General features: G+C 57.0%; 1 protein-coding gene across 4 annotated transcripts in view; it reads right to left on the bottom strand.

The window, feature by feature from the left end:
- The window catches only part of LOC111152764 (Vac14, PIKFYVE complex component), a 99,193-nt gene that overhangs the window by 61,185 nt on the left and 24,158 nt on the right, over positions 1–13,850 (bottom strand). For all 4 annotated transcript variants that reach the window (XM_022511387.1, XM_022511388.1, XM_022511385.1 and 1 more), the window contains exons 10-12: positions 13,723–13,789; positions 6,862–7,006; positions 6,527–6,592 (exon numbers count right to left, since the gene is read on the bottom strand). In XM_022511387.1, coding sequence (XP_022367095.1) covers positions 6,527–6,592; positions 6,862–7,006; positions 13,723–13,789 — 278 coding nt within the window. The remainder of the gene's footprint in view (positions 1–6,526; positions 6,593–6,861; positions 7,007–13,722; positions 13,790–13,850) is intronic.

The raw sequence follows: 13,850 nt of genomic DNA, 5'->3' as shown, positions 1-13,850 counted from the left end.
GACCCCTAGCGGTGACTGCTGGTGCCTCCGCGGGGCTGTGGGTCTGGCTGGCTTTCCCTGGGGACTGTGAGTACGACCCTGAGTTTTCCCTGTTGCCCTTCTCCCTGCATGTTCCTCCCTCCTCTCACTCTCTCTCAGAAGCCCCCAAAGGAAGCGGCAGCATCAGCCACAAGGAGAGCCCACAGGAAGAGCCGTGTGGGTGAGCGCCCTGCGTCCTCAGCATGGCCCCAGGGCAGGGGGTGGGGGGACTGGTGGCTCGGGGAGGCTATGGCAGGAAAGGGCCCTCTCCTGTTTGCGCTGTCCCTGCTGGGACCCAGCTTACCTTCCTAGGTTGGGGGAACTCTCGGCAAGAGGAACCACGTTCTTGGCCCCCAACATGTGGCCCCTTGGTCTTCTGGCTGGTATCTGCCTCGAAGGCATGACCTGACTGTAAAGGAATCTTGGGGACTGGAGACGGGAAGGAGGGGACGGAGGAAGACGGGAGAGGAGGAGTTGTTTTTGTTTGTTTTGGAGAGTGGAGGCAACGAAAACTGGACTGAAAGGAAAACTGAGGCAGGGATCTCAGGAGGAGGAGCAAACCCCATTTTTCTGGGAGACAGTCCACTCCAAGCATGCCCCATTAGTATTCCAGGGAGTGGGGTCAGGACCACACAGAGTCAGAGCTGGACGGGATGAACGCAGAGCAGGCCAACTGCGCTGGATGGAGGCAAGGAGGTGCCGGGGACGTGCCGGGTCCCACGGAGAGCAGGGCAGTGCAGGGCAGAGGCCTGCCCTCCCGGTCCTCTCCAGGCTACTTCCCACACCGCCCTTCGCTGGCCCAGCAGCCAGCACCACTCCTTCGGCATGGGCCCTGGGAGGGCGAGCAGCCCAACAAGGCAGGTCAAGGTTCAGTGCTCAGAACCGAAGAGGGGAGAGGGGGACAGCCTGAATGACGCTGTGCCTCCACCTGCCTGGACCCCTGCTCTGCACTGAGGTCAGCTCTTGTGTGCTTTTAGATGTTCTAGAACAGAAAGACCCAACTTCTGGCTCCTGGCGGTATGAGCTTGGGCAAGTTACTCTCCTCACACTTGGATGTCCTTTTAAGTCAAACTGGGGATAATGAAAAGCAGCCCAAGAGCGCCAGGCCAAGCGGTCACAATAGAAACAACGTGCTCTCAGTAGGGCACCCGCCCCATCAACCTCGCCTTCCGCCCTCTCCGGCTCCCAGCCGCTTCCACGGATGTGGGGGTCTAAGCCCAGCACCCACTGTGGATTCTAAGGGCAGCCAGCGGTGGGGGTGCTGGGTGGGCCATCAGCTCTCAGAGCTGCCCTCAAAGGAAGAGGCTGTAATGGCGTGGAAACCCCACTGCTGGGGCAGACACTGAGCGACGGCCCACCTCACTAGCTGTACCTGCCCCCGTGCCGCCCCTGGGGACAGGATAGCGCAGCCCCAGCCACCCTGGACCCTGAGTAAGAAAGTGAACCGAGCAGGATGGTTTCAGTCTGGGGCCTCGCTCTGGGGGGAGATCCCCTTGGCTAAGGCCTTGTCGCCACTAACTAAATCCCTTTGAAGCGGCGGACCCACGACACCAGAGTGATAAGGGTCCCCGGGAAAGGCAAGCCCGGTGAGCGCTCTCCTTTGAGAGACTGAAAACCTCTCCATTTCTCCTAGGACCCAGACCATGAAAACATGAAATTCTCTCCTGTCTCCCCCAAAGTCAGTCGTGTTTCCCCTTTCCTCCAGCACGTGGCAAAAGTGAGAGCCACGCCTTGGGTTCCCCGCTCCACGGGTCTGCACGCTCCTCTGGTGTGCTGTGGGGTTGAGGACCGTGAAGGCCCCGGTCGCCCTGGACCAGGGTATGTCACTGCTCTTGTGGGGTGCTTGAAGAGATGCCCCTGATCACTGCCTACAGCCAGCGCGCCACGCTGCCTGTGTGGGCCAGCCACACTCCACACGCGGCACATGGGCTCCAGCCCTGGAACTGGCCCCGGCCACCCGTGCAGACCTCACAGTCCTACCCTGCAGGCTTCCTCATTGACAAAAGGCTCATTCTTTTTTTCCGCTTGTACATCATGAGCCATCAACTCCCCTCAGCAATCTCTCCTCACCAATCCTTGGAGCCTAGGGGACTGGAAGGGGGCATTTCTCCCGGGATGAGAAACTCTGCTCTGAAGTGTTAAGGACACCTCGGCTCCGAGAGGTGAGAGGACTCTGCGCGAGCTGGCTCCAGAGGCCCCAGGGGAGTGTGTGCCCTCTGGCTCTCCACGGACCCTGAGGCTTGCTTCTGGGCAACTGGCTCGGAAGCCGCTGAGGCCGGCCCTCTGCTGCTGATGCCCTCCCTCCTCTCTCCCCCGGAGCCACGGCAGCCAGCACCACCCTTCCACCTGTGACGCCAAACACAGCCCACTGACTCGGGCTGGGGCTGCTGGCGGAGGTGGGTGGGGAATGGGGAGACACAGAGAGGGGTGCTGGTCCTACTGCCACTGCCTTCCCCTTGCGAACTATGGCTGGAGATGGACAATGAGCCCCCAAAGAAGCCCGCCCACCCGGCCATCTGCACGGGGTCTGTGCGGTCCTAAGACAGGCAGGGAAACAGAGGACAGAGACCAGCTTCTGTTCCGGCTTTTGCAGCTGAAGCTGGGACAGGAAGGATGTGGGGAAAAAACAGAGCCCATCTTCCTGATTTCCATGTGTATCACCGTTTTGACGGAAACGAGTACCAGCCATCAGAGGAGCTAGAATTTGCCACGTGTTCACACGTGTCGTGTACTCTATACTCATGACCTCATTTAATGCTCACCTGGGAGGCCAGACCTAGGAGGGTGCCTCTCTCATTATTCTCGGTTTTTGGATAAGCAAACTGGGGCTCAGGGAGACCAGCTCATTGGCTCAAGTTCAAGGTTAACCAACTTCTGAGTGATGAGCCAGGACCAGACTCTTGGACTGCCAACCCCAAAACCCGTGTTCTTAAACCATCAAGCTGCGCTGTCACCAGGGGAGAAAATGTTACTGAAAAGGGATGCCACTCTACATCACGACAAAATTTAAAATACTGAAAATAAGCTGCATGATGAGTAAGACCTACCAAAAAGGCCTGAAGCCTTTACAAAATGACTTACAGAAACAGGGATAAGCCCTGCACCTGGGTGGGAGAGTCCCACAGTTTACTTCAGGGCTCGCTCCTGGCACTGTATGTTCTATGGGTTTGGACAGATGGAGACCAGTGGACGCCCAGCTTTACACCCCGAGGATTCTGGATGCAGGCTGGGAGGCAGCCGATAGCTGGCATCTTGCGGGCAGGGGAAGCAGCAGGCCCACCTCCCTACCAGGGTCCGGCAGGAAGCTCTGAGCACCTACATTCCATGCTGTGGAAATCAGGGTTGCGTTTTCACTTAAAAACACGTAATTGCATCTCCAGCTAATGGGAGGATTTCTTGTCTGGTGCCAAGAATTTTAATTGGACACCTGCAAATTCTTTCTGACGAAAGGGATTTTCATAAGAAGTGTGCAAGGAGCAGGCGATACTGAGGAAACAGCCACTTATCCTGAATGACGGAAAAGCAGAATCAACTGAGGGGGCCAGAAGCGTGTGGACTACCAAGCATCACTGGAGAAGAACTGAGTGACAATGTCAGGCAAGACACCCCAGCAGGGCCACGTGCCAATGGGGCCACGGAACATGGTGGGTCTCTGAGGCTCTGCCCCTCCCTGCACCCAGCTCGTGTATCAGGAACACCTGGGCACACTCTGTTCCCCGAGGCCAGCGACTCTCACCAAGGGTGAGAAGCATTTGAGTTTATCACAATCAAACTGGGAGAGAAGAATATTTGCAATGGAATGTCCCCGGTCCTCTTTGTATATTCAAAGAGCTTCTCCAAATCGATAAGAAAACAAAGGGTCTGGGAGCTGAAGCTTCTGTAGGATACCCTCAGCTCTCTCCATACTACCTGGAGAACTGTTCTGAAGAACTTGTGGAACAGGAGAAGGCAGCCAAGAAATGGGGCTGCTGACTTACCAAACACAAGCTCCCCACCTCCCTGTGGCTCTGATGTGGGCGGCTGGGACCAACACTTGGGGGAACGCAAGCATGACGGTTGAACGAACGAGAGAATGGGCTTTGGAGTCACACAGATCTGGTTTTGAGTTTGGCCTCACACCTCCTAGCTGTTGTGAGGGGCTTCACCTCCCTCACTCTGAGTTTTCTGAACTGTGAGATGGAAATAGTACCTCCTTCCCCGCAGAACTGTCGAGGGTTCCCCAGCTACCCCGAATCAAGCACAGTTCCTGGCACAGGAATGACTTCATCATACAAGCTGTGGTTAAGAATCACCCAAAACAGTGGGATAACCTGAGCTTTGAGGCCCCTCGTCTGGATGTAACACTGTAGCTAAATTCTGCTTGTGAAGGAGTCTTCGTGAGGCCATCAATAGGAAGGGGCCTGTCCCCACCAGTCTGGCTGTGGTCTGATTTGACTGAATGGGCTTTCAGGGTCTTAAACCTCAGGGAGCTCTGATTTGAAATCAGGGCTGTGTTTGGAAATACTGGGAAAACCCACCAAAGAGTGATTTCTAGATACCCCGGAAAGGAAGCTCCAGGAGAAGGGGGACTTTGTGTTGTTCATGGCTGTATTTCCATTGCCAAGAACACAGTATGCCCTCAAGGTTGCCAAAGAGATGGGTAGGGGACACTTAGGAATGGGAGCTGGTGAAGAACCAGGATGGGGCAGAATCAGGACTCACCACCGATTATCCTGGTCCCCATCTCCCTCCCCTGGAGAGATGGGAAAGCAGGGACTCTCTGCTCCTGTTACGGCAACAGCCCCCCTTCAGCCCTGCAACTGTCCCCAAGAGCTGCTGCAATCCTTTCTCAGCAGGAGGCCACAAGACATGCCCAAAGCTCCGAGAACATTTGGCACTTCAGCAAATCGAGTTTCCACAGCCGCAACCCGAACAGAGCTGTTTAATGGACTGCATCTCCTCCCGCTCCCCGTAAATGCACACGCACACAGAAACCCGTCACGAGCAAAGAGAGCTGGATGGGATTAAACAACTCAATTTAAAGGATTGAAAACTCAGCTGCTTCCAGTGAAGTCCTAGGGAAGGAACCAATCAGCAAAGTTCTGCTGTTCCTTTCTGTACTGAAATGAGGGCTGTGACTGTGCAGTGAGTCACCCCTAACTCAGCCAGAACTGGGCTGTGTCCTCCTGGGCCCCACACTGCAGTGGGGTGCTGAGGGGAAGGCAGAGAGAGACCATGAGTGCGTGCGTGCGTGTGTGTGTGTGTGTGTGCGCGGGCACGCACGTGAGCAGGATAGCCAGGAGGGGTCAAGGGCAGATGCCCAGATCATCTCTTTTGGATTTTTCTGGAAATGCGGAGTACCTCAGAGGACAGAGAGGTAGACACTTGCCTGTGTGCATCTCTTTTCAGCTCAGGTCCAAGAAAACAAATTCAGGCTGCAGGAAAACTACCCTAGGCCCCACACAGCCTGGTACCAGCCTCAGGTGCCTCATGCACAAAAAGCTGTGAGCAGTGAAACCGCCCCCCTCCGCCGCCTGCCAAGATCTTGTCCCCTCTCATGTTCCCAATGGGCAGTGTGGATTCCCATGCCCACCGCCTGATGGGGCACACACAGCTCTGCCTGGAGCCCACAGCTGCCCACAGCCCAGAAGGGGGAAGGAGAGGGAGCACTCAAGGCCCACTTGTCCAGCATCTGACAGGAAGCCAGGAGCTGGCATGCGTGGAGAGAAGGGATGCTATCCTGGCTGATGGCAAACCCCAGGGGCAAATCCTGCCCCTTGGCTGGGAGGCTAGGGAGTCCTGAAGAAGAACTGCCTTAGCCTAATTGCACAGAATGGAACGCCTCTGAGAATGGGTGGGGACAGGTGGGGCCTCCCCTAGACGGCTGAAGGACGCAGGGCCCAGCTCTCCTTCCCCCTCTCTGGGCTAGCCTCCCCCTTCTGCTCTTGATGACCCCAGCAAAGCTTAAAGGGATAATTTCAAATCAGAAGGCAGAATGAGGTCTGGGTGAAATGAACAGAGCCAGAGCTCCGGAGGGGCTCACACTGTCGGCACTCGGCGTCTCCCAAGGGTCAGGTCACCCTCACAGCCATGTGCTGTACTGCCCCACTGCGCAGAGAAGGAACTGGACGGGCAGAGTCGTGAAGCGATTTAACTCATGGTCAGGCAGCTAAGTGGGGCCAGACATTGCCTTCGGGAGCCCAGCCCACAGCTGAGCTGCCCATCACCACATCCCCGCCTTCTACAGACGAGCCAGATCCCCCCTGAGGCTGGTGTTCTGCCCATGCACTGAGCCGGTGCTCTTGAAAAGGGCTAGTGGAGGAAGTCCTTGTTCCCAAAGCCAAGAGCATTAAACACGGCTTTCCCTGGAAGCAACGCACTTTACCAGATAGGAAGAGAGCAATTCTGGGGATGCCGATTTCAGAAACAACGACAGAACGAGCCCCGCTCATCTACCAGGTCTCATCAGCCACTCAAAAGGGGAGGCCGGGCAGCCAAGCACAGACGGCAGGGGGCACAGAGGACCTACCTCGTCGGATTCATCCGATAGCGTCTGCAGCAGGATGGGGAAGAGGCTGTCGGTATGCCGGAACATCTGCAGAGCAGAGAAGGCGGCCGCCCGTCAGCTCCCCCGGCTCCACCACTGGATTTGGCACGAACGGGGTCTCGCTACACTGCACAGACCACCCCCACGCCCTCCCGGGACCCTCCAGCAGCTGTCACTCCTCTGCCTGCCTGGGACTTTCTAGAACTACACTGATCAGAAGCCTACCAAGCACGAGGCAGGCCCTGAAAACCATGGTGGGCCCCGAAGCAGGGCCCAGCCTGGAAGGGCCTCTGGGGCTGATGGGCCCTGGGACTCACCTTTCGGGGAGTCTTGATATACAGGTGGTACAGCCACTTCAGGACGGCGATCCTGGTCATCATCCCAATGGCCATGTCGCTGAGGTGGCAGTTGAGGACCTGCACGATGCCATCGAGGTGGAGGGTGACTGGGGCCCTCTCGGTGCTGTGGGCAAGATTAGGGAGGAGAGCCAGGTTGAAGCCACTGGAGCTGGTCCGCCAAGGCCACAGCGCTGAGAACCGCACTCCACCTCCCTCTCCTGGGCGCAGTGGTTCGGGGTGGGCAGGGGGTACCCTCCTGGCATGCTTCCCAGAGGGCTGGCTTCACCCCCTCGGCCTTCCTCCTTCCTTTCCAAGGCCGGAGCCATGACAACCACACACGGGGGAAGAGGGCCAGTCTGCTGCGTGCGCGCCGGCCTCCCCAGCAGGAGCCTGGCCTGGACAGGAGAAAACCTATCTGACGTCACGGAGCTGGGCCCCATCAGGCCTCAGGGAATGGAGTCCAGACCCTCTGATGATAAAACCAACCCACCACCTTTGGCCAGTCCCGGGGAGAGCCCTGCAAGCAGTCTGAGGAGCCAACAGGCTTTTCACCAGGCAAAGGAAGAACATTTCTCGAGTAAGGACAGGGTCGCGGCTTTAGGTCTCGCCATACCCCAGGCCATTTGGCATGGGGCCTGGCTCAGTTGAGAAGCCTTGAGAGTTGCCTGTGAAGCTGTAACTGAGCCGGAGAAGAGGCAACACAGCCTCTGCCTCTGAGAAACAGAGCTTGTTCCAACTGAGCTTTGCTCCAGCGGGACACAGGCTCCCAGGCCCAAAGCCTCGCTAGTCTCCAGGGAGAGAGAAGTCCTCCCGAGCAGCCCTGAGAAGGCTGGGTGCCGCTGGGACGGTGACGGACACAGCCCTCGGCCCCAAGCATGGTTCCCAGGCAGAGGCTGGAGTTCTTGGGGACGGGGACAGCACGGGCAGAGAACCTCAGGATATTAGGGAGGGGCTCTCTTCCTGCGACAAGTCATACCATATTTTGCCCAAAGGGGTCACGACAGGTGCCGCCCAGGGCTGCCTTTCCCGAGGACCCTGGCCAGGCAGGTCCGCTGCCCGTCGGTACAAAACGGTCTCGCGTGGTATTTCTAGGCTGCTCAATTATTCATTTGCAGCAGGAACTCGATGCCTGCACTTCCCTAATTCGCCCGCAGCCTCTCTGAAGCTCATTTGATGTGAATCCCTAAAGGGCCCCACTCTCAGTTCTGGAACTGCTCAGCGGAACTGCTATTTAGTATGGTTTGATGACTCCCTGTGGCGCTCGTTCCAGGGGTGACAGCGGGCACTCCTGTCCTCTGGTAGCTGGAGGGGCTGGGCGTGCTGAGCCTCTGGCCAGGCTGCCCCTGAGATTTCCCCAGGAGTCATGTGGCCGGAAGTTCTGGGGGCTTCTGAGAATATCCAAACATCTAGATTCTTTGGAAGCCTAAGACAGATGGGGAAACTAAGGCACAGACAGACAAGTTCAGGGTGGCAAACACAAGTTCCCAGCCAATCTCTTCACCAATTCCTCTCTTACGCTGTCTGATAGAAACAGAATGTGAGCCACAGATGGAATTTCCCATTTTCCAGTTTTGTACTAACAAGTAACAAGAAACAGGTACAATTTTAACGATATATTTTTGATGAATCTAACATACCCAAACAGTAGCATTTGAACATGGGATCAACATATAAATCAACATACATGTCATTCATAGGATACTTCATGTCCTTTTCTGTGTCCTAAGTCTTTGAAATCCAGCACACGTCTCACCCCGACAGCACACCTCTGTTCAGACCAGCCACAAGGCACGTGCCCAGCAGCCCCACAACAGCGGCTACCACCACAGACAACAGCGCACAGTGTCCAGCTAACGAGCTCCCTATGGCTTCCAGAGCATTCTTCTTCTCTGACCACTTCCTAGACACTCCCTCCACTCCTACCAGTGACCAGGACTTACTGTCTCATCTCTAAGTCCTTCTTTTCCCCACCCTGCCGGCCTCCTACCTGGCTCCTTCTGGCGTATTGTAGCTCTTCTCCTTGAGAAGCTGGAGAAGTTCTAGAAGCATACCTGCAGCCCGAGGCCTTAACATGGGAGGAGCTTGGGAGGCTGTGAGGAAGGAGCAGAAGCCGCCCTGTCCTAGCCTCTTCCTTCCTCACCTGGTGAGCCCCCGGTCCACAGTGAGTCCCTTTCCCTCAAGTGCTGCAGGACACTCCGGCTGCCACACGGGGTCCAGGGTGCCAGGAGGACCCTATGCCTTGCATGCCACCACCACTTTCTTAGCCAAAATGGAGCCTGTGGGAACCAGGCCTTGTTTTCACTCCCCCGGGGGAGTCAGAACTGTACTGGGCAGCAAACGGCTGTCCTCGGCTCCTCGTGGGAAGGAAGCGCCAAGCCCAGCTCCCCGACCTCTACACTGCACATCAGGCCCAGAGGGTATCCAGCCGGGAAGCGGTAGCACCAGCAGTTTGAATGTGAGCAGTTGGGAGTCTAGAGAGGCCTCGCCCACCACCCTCCACCGCCTCCTAATGGGCCAGGCTCCGGAGAGTCCATTTCCAACTGGCCCCTGGCAGAGGCAGCAGGATGGCAGCCCCTCTGTGGGCCGGCCACGCCCTGGCCAGTCAGACCTGGCAGCCCCGCGTAGCGGAGGTAGAAAGAGGTCATCACATATGCTTTTCAATATATTTTCCTATCAGTACAGTAGACAAAGTCTCCGTGTGGGGCAACAGAGGAAACCGGGAAAGCGTGGTCCGACCTGTGTTGGGGGGACGCCAGCGGCCAAAGGAGGGTTCCAGGATGCTAGATGGTCCCTGGGGCAGCTGGACTCCTTGCTTTACAGGGGTCCCTGGCTTCACTTCTGGCCAGCTCAGTGTCTCTACTGAGGGACAAAGCAAGGGCCAGCCCTCGGTGGCATCCCCCTCAGGCGGCCCTGTGTCAAGGCCAAACGACGAAGGATTTCATGGAGCCGGTGTGCACGAAGTGGCAGCATTCTGTGCCCTGACACTCTCCGATTTCCCCCACAGTCAAGCTCCCCAGACACGGGCACCTTCAGATCGCAGGCGAGGCAAGAAGAGCACGGCTGAAAGGGACCTCGTGGTTCATCTAACTGGATCCTTCCATGCACGGATGAGACAGTACGGGACCAGGCCACACAGCCATGCCCTGAAAACCTGTTCCCTTAGCTGGACACACTCTGTCTGGGTCTCACGTCCCCTGGCTGGCTGGAGGGGAGGCTCATGGGATGCAGGCTCACCCCAGGGCACCAGGGAAGCTGGTCTTCGTGCCCGGGAAGGATCCCACTAGCTGCTGAGGCGGCGGCTCTCAGCTGGGTGGGGCCGGCCGCTGTGTGCTGGGCCCCCCCATATGCTCTGCGGGAAGCCGAACCTTGCGGGAACTCGGGCCCTTCTTCCGGAGGGCAGGCTGCATGGTGTGCTTGGCTACTGAGCTGCTGCTGGCCTGGAGTCGGAGATGGGGTGGCCTCCGCCCTGGCTTGCCTTACCCGGAGAGCAGAAGGGAGCTCTCTCCCAGTTTAAAGCACATTTCTGTGTCAGTTCCAAAAAGTCTAGACTAGTCACTCCTGGGGGCTTCAGAGTTATTTCAAGGTGTCTGCAAAACTCCATTTCCACTGCGCGTTTTCTCATAAAGCATCTCATAACTCATGTCTTACACATATATGTACTACGTTTTCCAAATGCATGGCACTACTGTGGCTGTTAAAATACCGACCCATAAAATAATGCTTCTGATACTACCAATAAATAACGATAAATTCCAGTGGTTCTCTCTGGGAGGTGGCACTTCCTGTCTGTAATGTCTAACTCTGTTAGTACCTTTGTATGGTACTCATATGGTACATCGCTAATCAAACTAGAAGAAAGTTAATTAATAATAAAAAATCATTGTTTCTGAACTCAACACTGGTTTTTCATAAAGTGTCTTTACACCTTCTTTTCAGTGAGCAGATGCTAGAAGTTGGGAAGCCCTGAATTCCAGATCTTTCTGCCTGCCTTTCTGCAGCCAGCTATACCAGGAGACCTATACCGAATGTCACGGAGGACACCACGGCCCTCGGCGAGGCCCAGGGCATCAGAACGGACACCGGTGCGCACGGTAATACGTGTCCCGGGCTCCCGCGGCAGCTGAGTGAGGGAGGCTGACACGCAAAGCTTCTCTAACTCTCCCAGTGCGACCAATAAAGGTGGGCTTGGGAGGCAGACCGGCCTGGCTTGAGAATTCTAGTTTGGTCAGTAAGTAGCTGAGTGACTCTGGGCAAGAAGTTAACCTCTCTGGGCCTGTTTCATTTGTAAAATGGGTATAATGATGAGGTTCTTGTTATAGTAACTGTTGCAAAAAACATGTAAAGTGCTTTCCGTGGGCTGGGCACCATTCCATTCTCTTTACATATTCAATTCACAGGCGCACCACAGCCCCAGGAGGTAGGTACTATCACTGCACCCAGTTTATAGATGAGGAAACTGAGGCAGAGAGCAAGGCCACCGAGTCAGGACGTGTGTCCAGGCGGCTACACTCCACTGTGCAGAGGATTCGTGGGAGCTGTAGGCAGGCAGTGGGGCTGGACAGTCACAGGGCGGGTGGTGTGTCCTGCTGATTCCAGAAGGCACCTCCTTGCCCAAGGGCAGTCCCCCTCTGGCAGCACCTACTGGAGGAAGCATGCACCCACCCTACTGTCCTCCACTGCTGTCTCCAAGGAGTGGGGGACCCGGGCACCTTGGCTCAAGTTTCATGACTCTGATGCAGACCAGCAGGTGCCATGAGGAAATGGCCATTCGTGGGAGACAGAAAGCATGAGATGATTTACTCTGGGGTTTTTAATTTCAAAAGAGTAGATCTGGCATGGGCTCCTCAGTGACAGGTATAAACGGAAGCCTGCTTCCAATGAGGCAGTTCCAAGCCTCGGCGTCCAGAGCTGCCCTGGCAAATGGTGCCCCTGCCTCCTAAGTGAGACGGCAGAGAGTCGTGCCCACCTGCACGGTCGGTCCACGATATCCGATCTCTGCCTCCTAGGCCTCCCTTCACCTCACACTGCCACCCTCCTAGAGCAGGACAAGTCCCTGCGGCCTAGACAACTGTGACAAGTCTGCGACGGGCTCCTGTGCTCCCGCTGTTGCCCCTCCTGCACGGACCGTCCCTGGGGCTGCCAGAGGACCTTCCAAGTCCCAGGTCTGCATGCGGCCCTGCCACTTCTCAGGCAGGCTCCCACGGCCTTGACAACAGAAGCTGACCCTTCTGCAGGGTGCCAACTCCCCGCACCTCCATACACATCTCTCCCCCAGCTCCAGAATCCGGGATCCAAACCTGCCTCCTTAACCGCCCCTGAGGGTGCTCAGGGCCACAGGCACAGAGCCCTTGACTGGCCACTCACACACCCGTTCCTCCTTCCAGCCCAGCCTGGGAAGTGCAGGATATCCTGAGTTGGCTCAAGCCCCAAATCTAGAGGTTATTCTTCCCCTCCTGTCTCTCTCCTCGCTCCACCACGTGTATTCGCAAATCCTGTCAATTCATCCTTCCAAACGGAGGAAAAACCTCTCCAACTTTCTCTATGTTCTGCCGCCTCTTCCGGCTGAGGCTCTTCCCATCCTGCAGGGTGGCCCCCATGGCCCCCTAGCTGGTCGGTACTCACCCGACCCCTCCTCAACCCCAGCTCTACACAGCAGCCCCCAGATCGCCTGTCCCTCCTCAGCCCGGAAATGCAGGAAATACTACTCCTAATGACCCCATGGGATTTAAACATCAGCAAGACCCAATGATGTGACACGCATTTGGCAGGTCGGGCCGAGGAAGCACTCGCGCGTGATTAGCCTTGTCGGCCACGAAGCCGGCGAGCTGAGGCTCAGGTACCATGACTTGTCCCCAAAACTGAGCCCCCCCCAACAGAAACCACTGTCCTGTTTCTGTCTCCCCACTAGAGAACCTCAAGGTTGGGGACCACAGTCAGGGGTCCCATCTTGGAACCTGCGGGGCTGAACGCAGGCAGGTACTCTGGAACATGAGACAACTAACAGAACACATCTACTGCCTCGCTCGGGCGCTTAGGAGAGGTCCCGGACGATCCACATCCACAGTCCGCACTCACACACTGTGAACACCCCCACAGGGTCCTGAGAGATGAGAACAAACGAAAAAATGACACAGGAGGAGGAAACATCCTGAAAGTCTGGGGAGAAGAGAGCCTCTCAGGGTTGACTGCAGATCTTCTCCTCCGGAGTGAGCCGTCCCCCAGAGCCCAGGTGTTGAGCTCAGAGAGAAGACACCCGGGGCAGGAGAACGCCATCCGCTGCCAGCCCCACAGAAAAACTGACATGGGGCGAGTCCAGGGGACTCAGGACAGGGACAGAATGGTGAGTTCTCCCTCTGGGGGGGGGGGGGGGGAGGCCATCCCCTGCACACAGGACGTGGGGGACTGCGGGGAAGGGGATGCTCCTGCTGCTGGGCCTGCACCGCCCCCACGTGGAAGGCTGCGCAACGACAGCTGACCTGGCGCCCGGGAGAGGCCTGAGGCTGCCCCCGTCTCTGCAATGGCCTTCTCCTTGTCAGTCCTAACAGCCCCACGTTCTCCGGACAAGCAAAAGTGCTGGGCGAAGGCGTCTGTATGTGTCTCTCTGTGGCCACCACGCATGGGTCGTACTTTTACAGCTCGTACTTGCTGACCCCCAGCGGCTTTTAATCTCTCTCCACGGCCGCCGGTCGGTCAGAACTGCAGGAGTGGCTTCGCTCAGCGTCCTGCACGTTCCCTCCAATGGAGAGTTTGCCCTGGGTCTTTCCTGTGGTCTCTGGCACCCAGGAAAGATCTCGGCCACTTGCTTTCTATCAACACCTCCGGCTGGCACAAGCCACTTACCTGGCTGGCGTGAAGACGCTGCCGCCGCCGCCACTGAAGCTGGAGTCACAAGAGCCATCGGGGCCTCCTGGGGACAGTGAGAGGAACAAGGGGTCATGCCTGAGCGCTGCTGGGGTCTTTGGAGGGAA

Source organism: Enhydra lutris, unplaced genomic scaffold, assembly GCF_002288905.1.
Source record: "Enhydra lutris kenyoni isolate GAN:26980312 unplaced genomic scaffold, ASM228890v2 scaffoldscaffold30, whole genome shotgun sequence".
Taxonomy (NCBI): domain Eukaryota; kingdom Metazoa; phylum Chordata; class Mammalia; order Carnivora; family Mustelidae; genus Enhydra; species Enhydra lutris.
The sequence above is the reverse complement of the archived record's forward strand: the minus strand, read 5'-3'. Positions and strand labels throughout refer to the sequence as shown.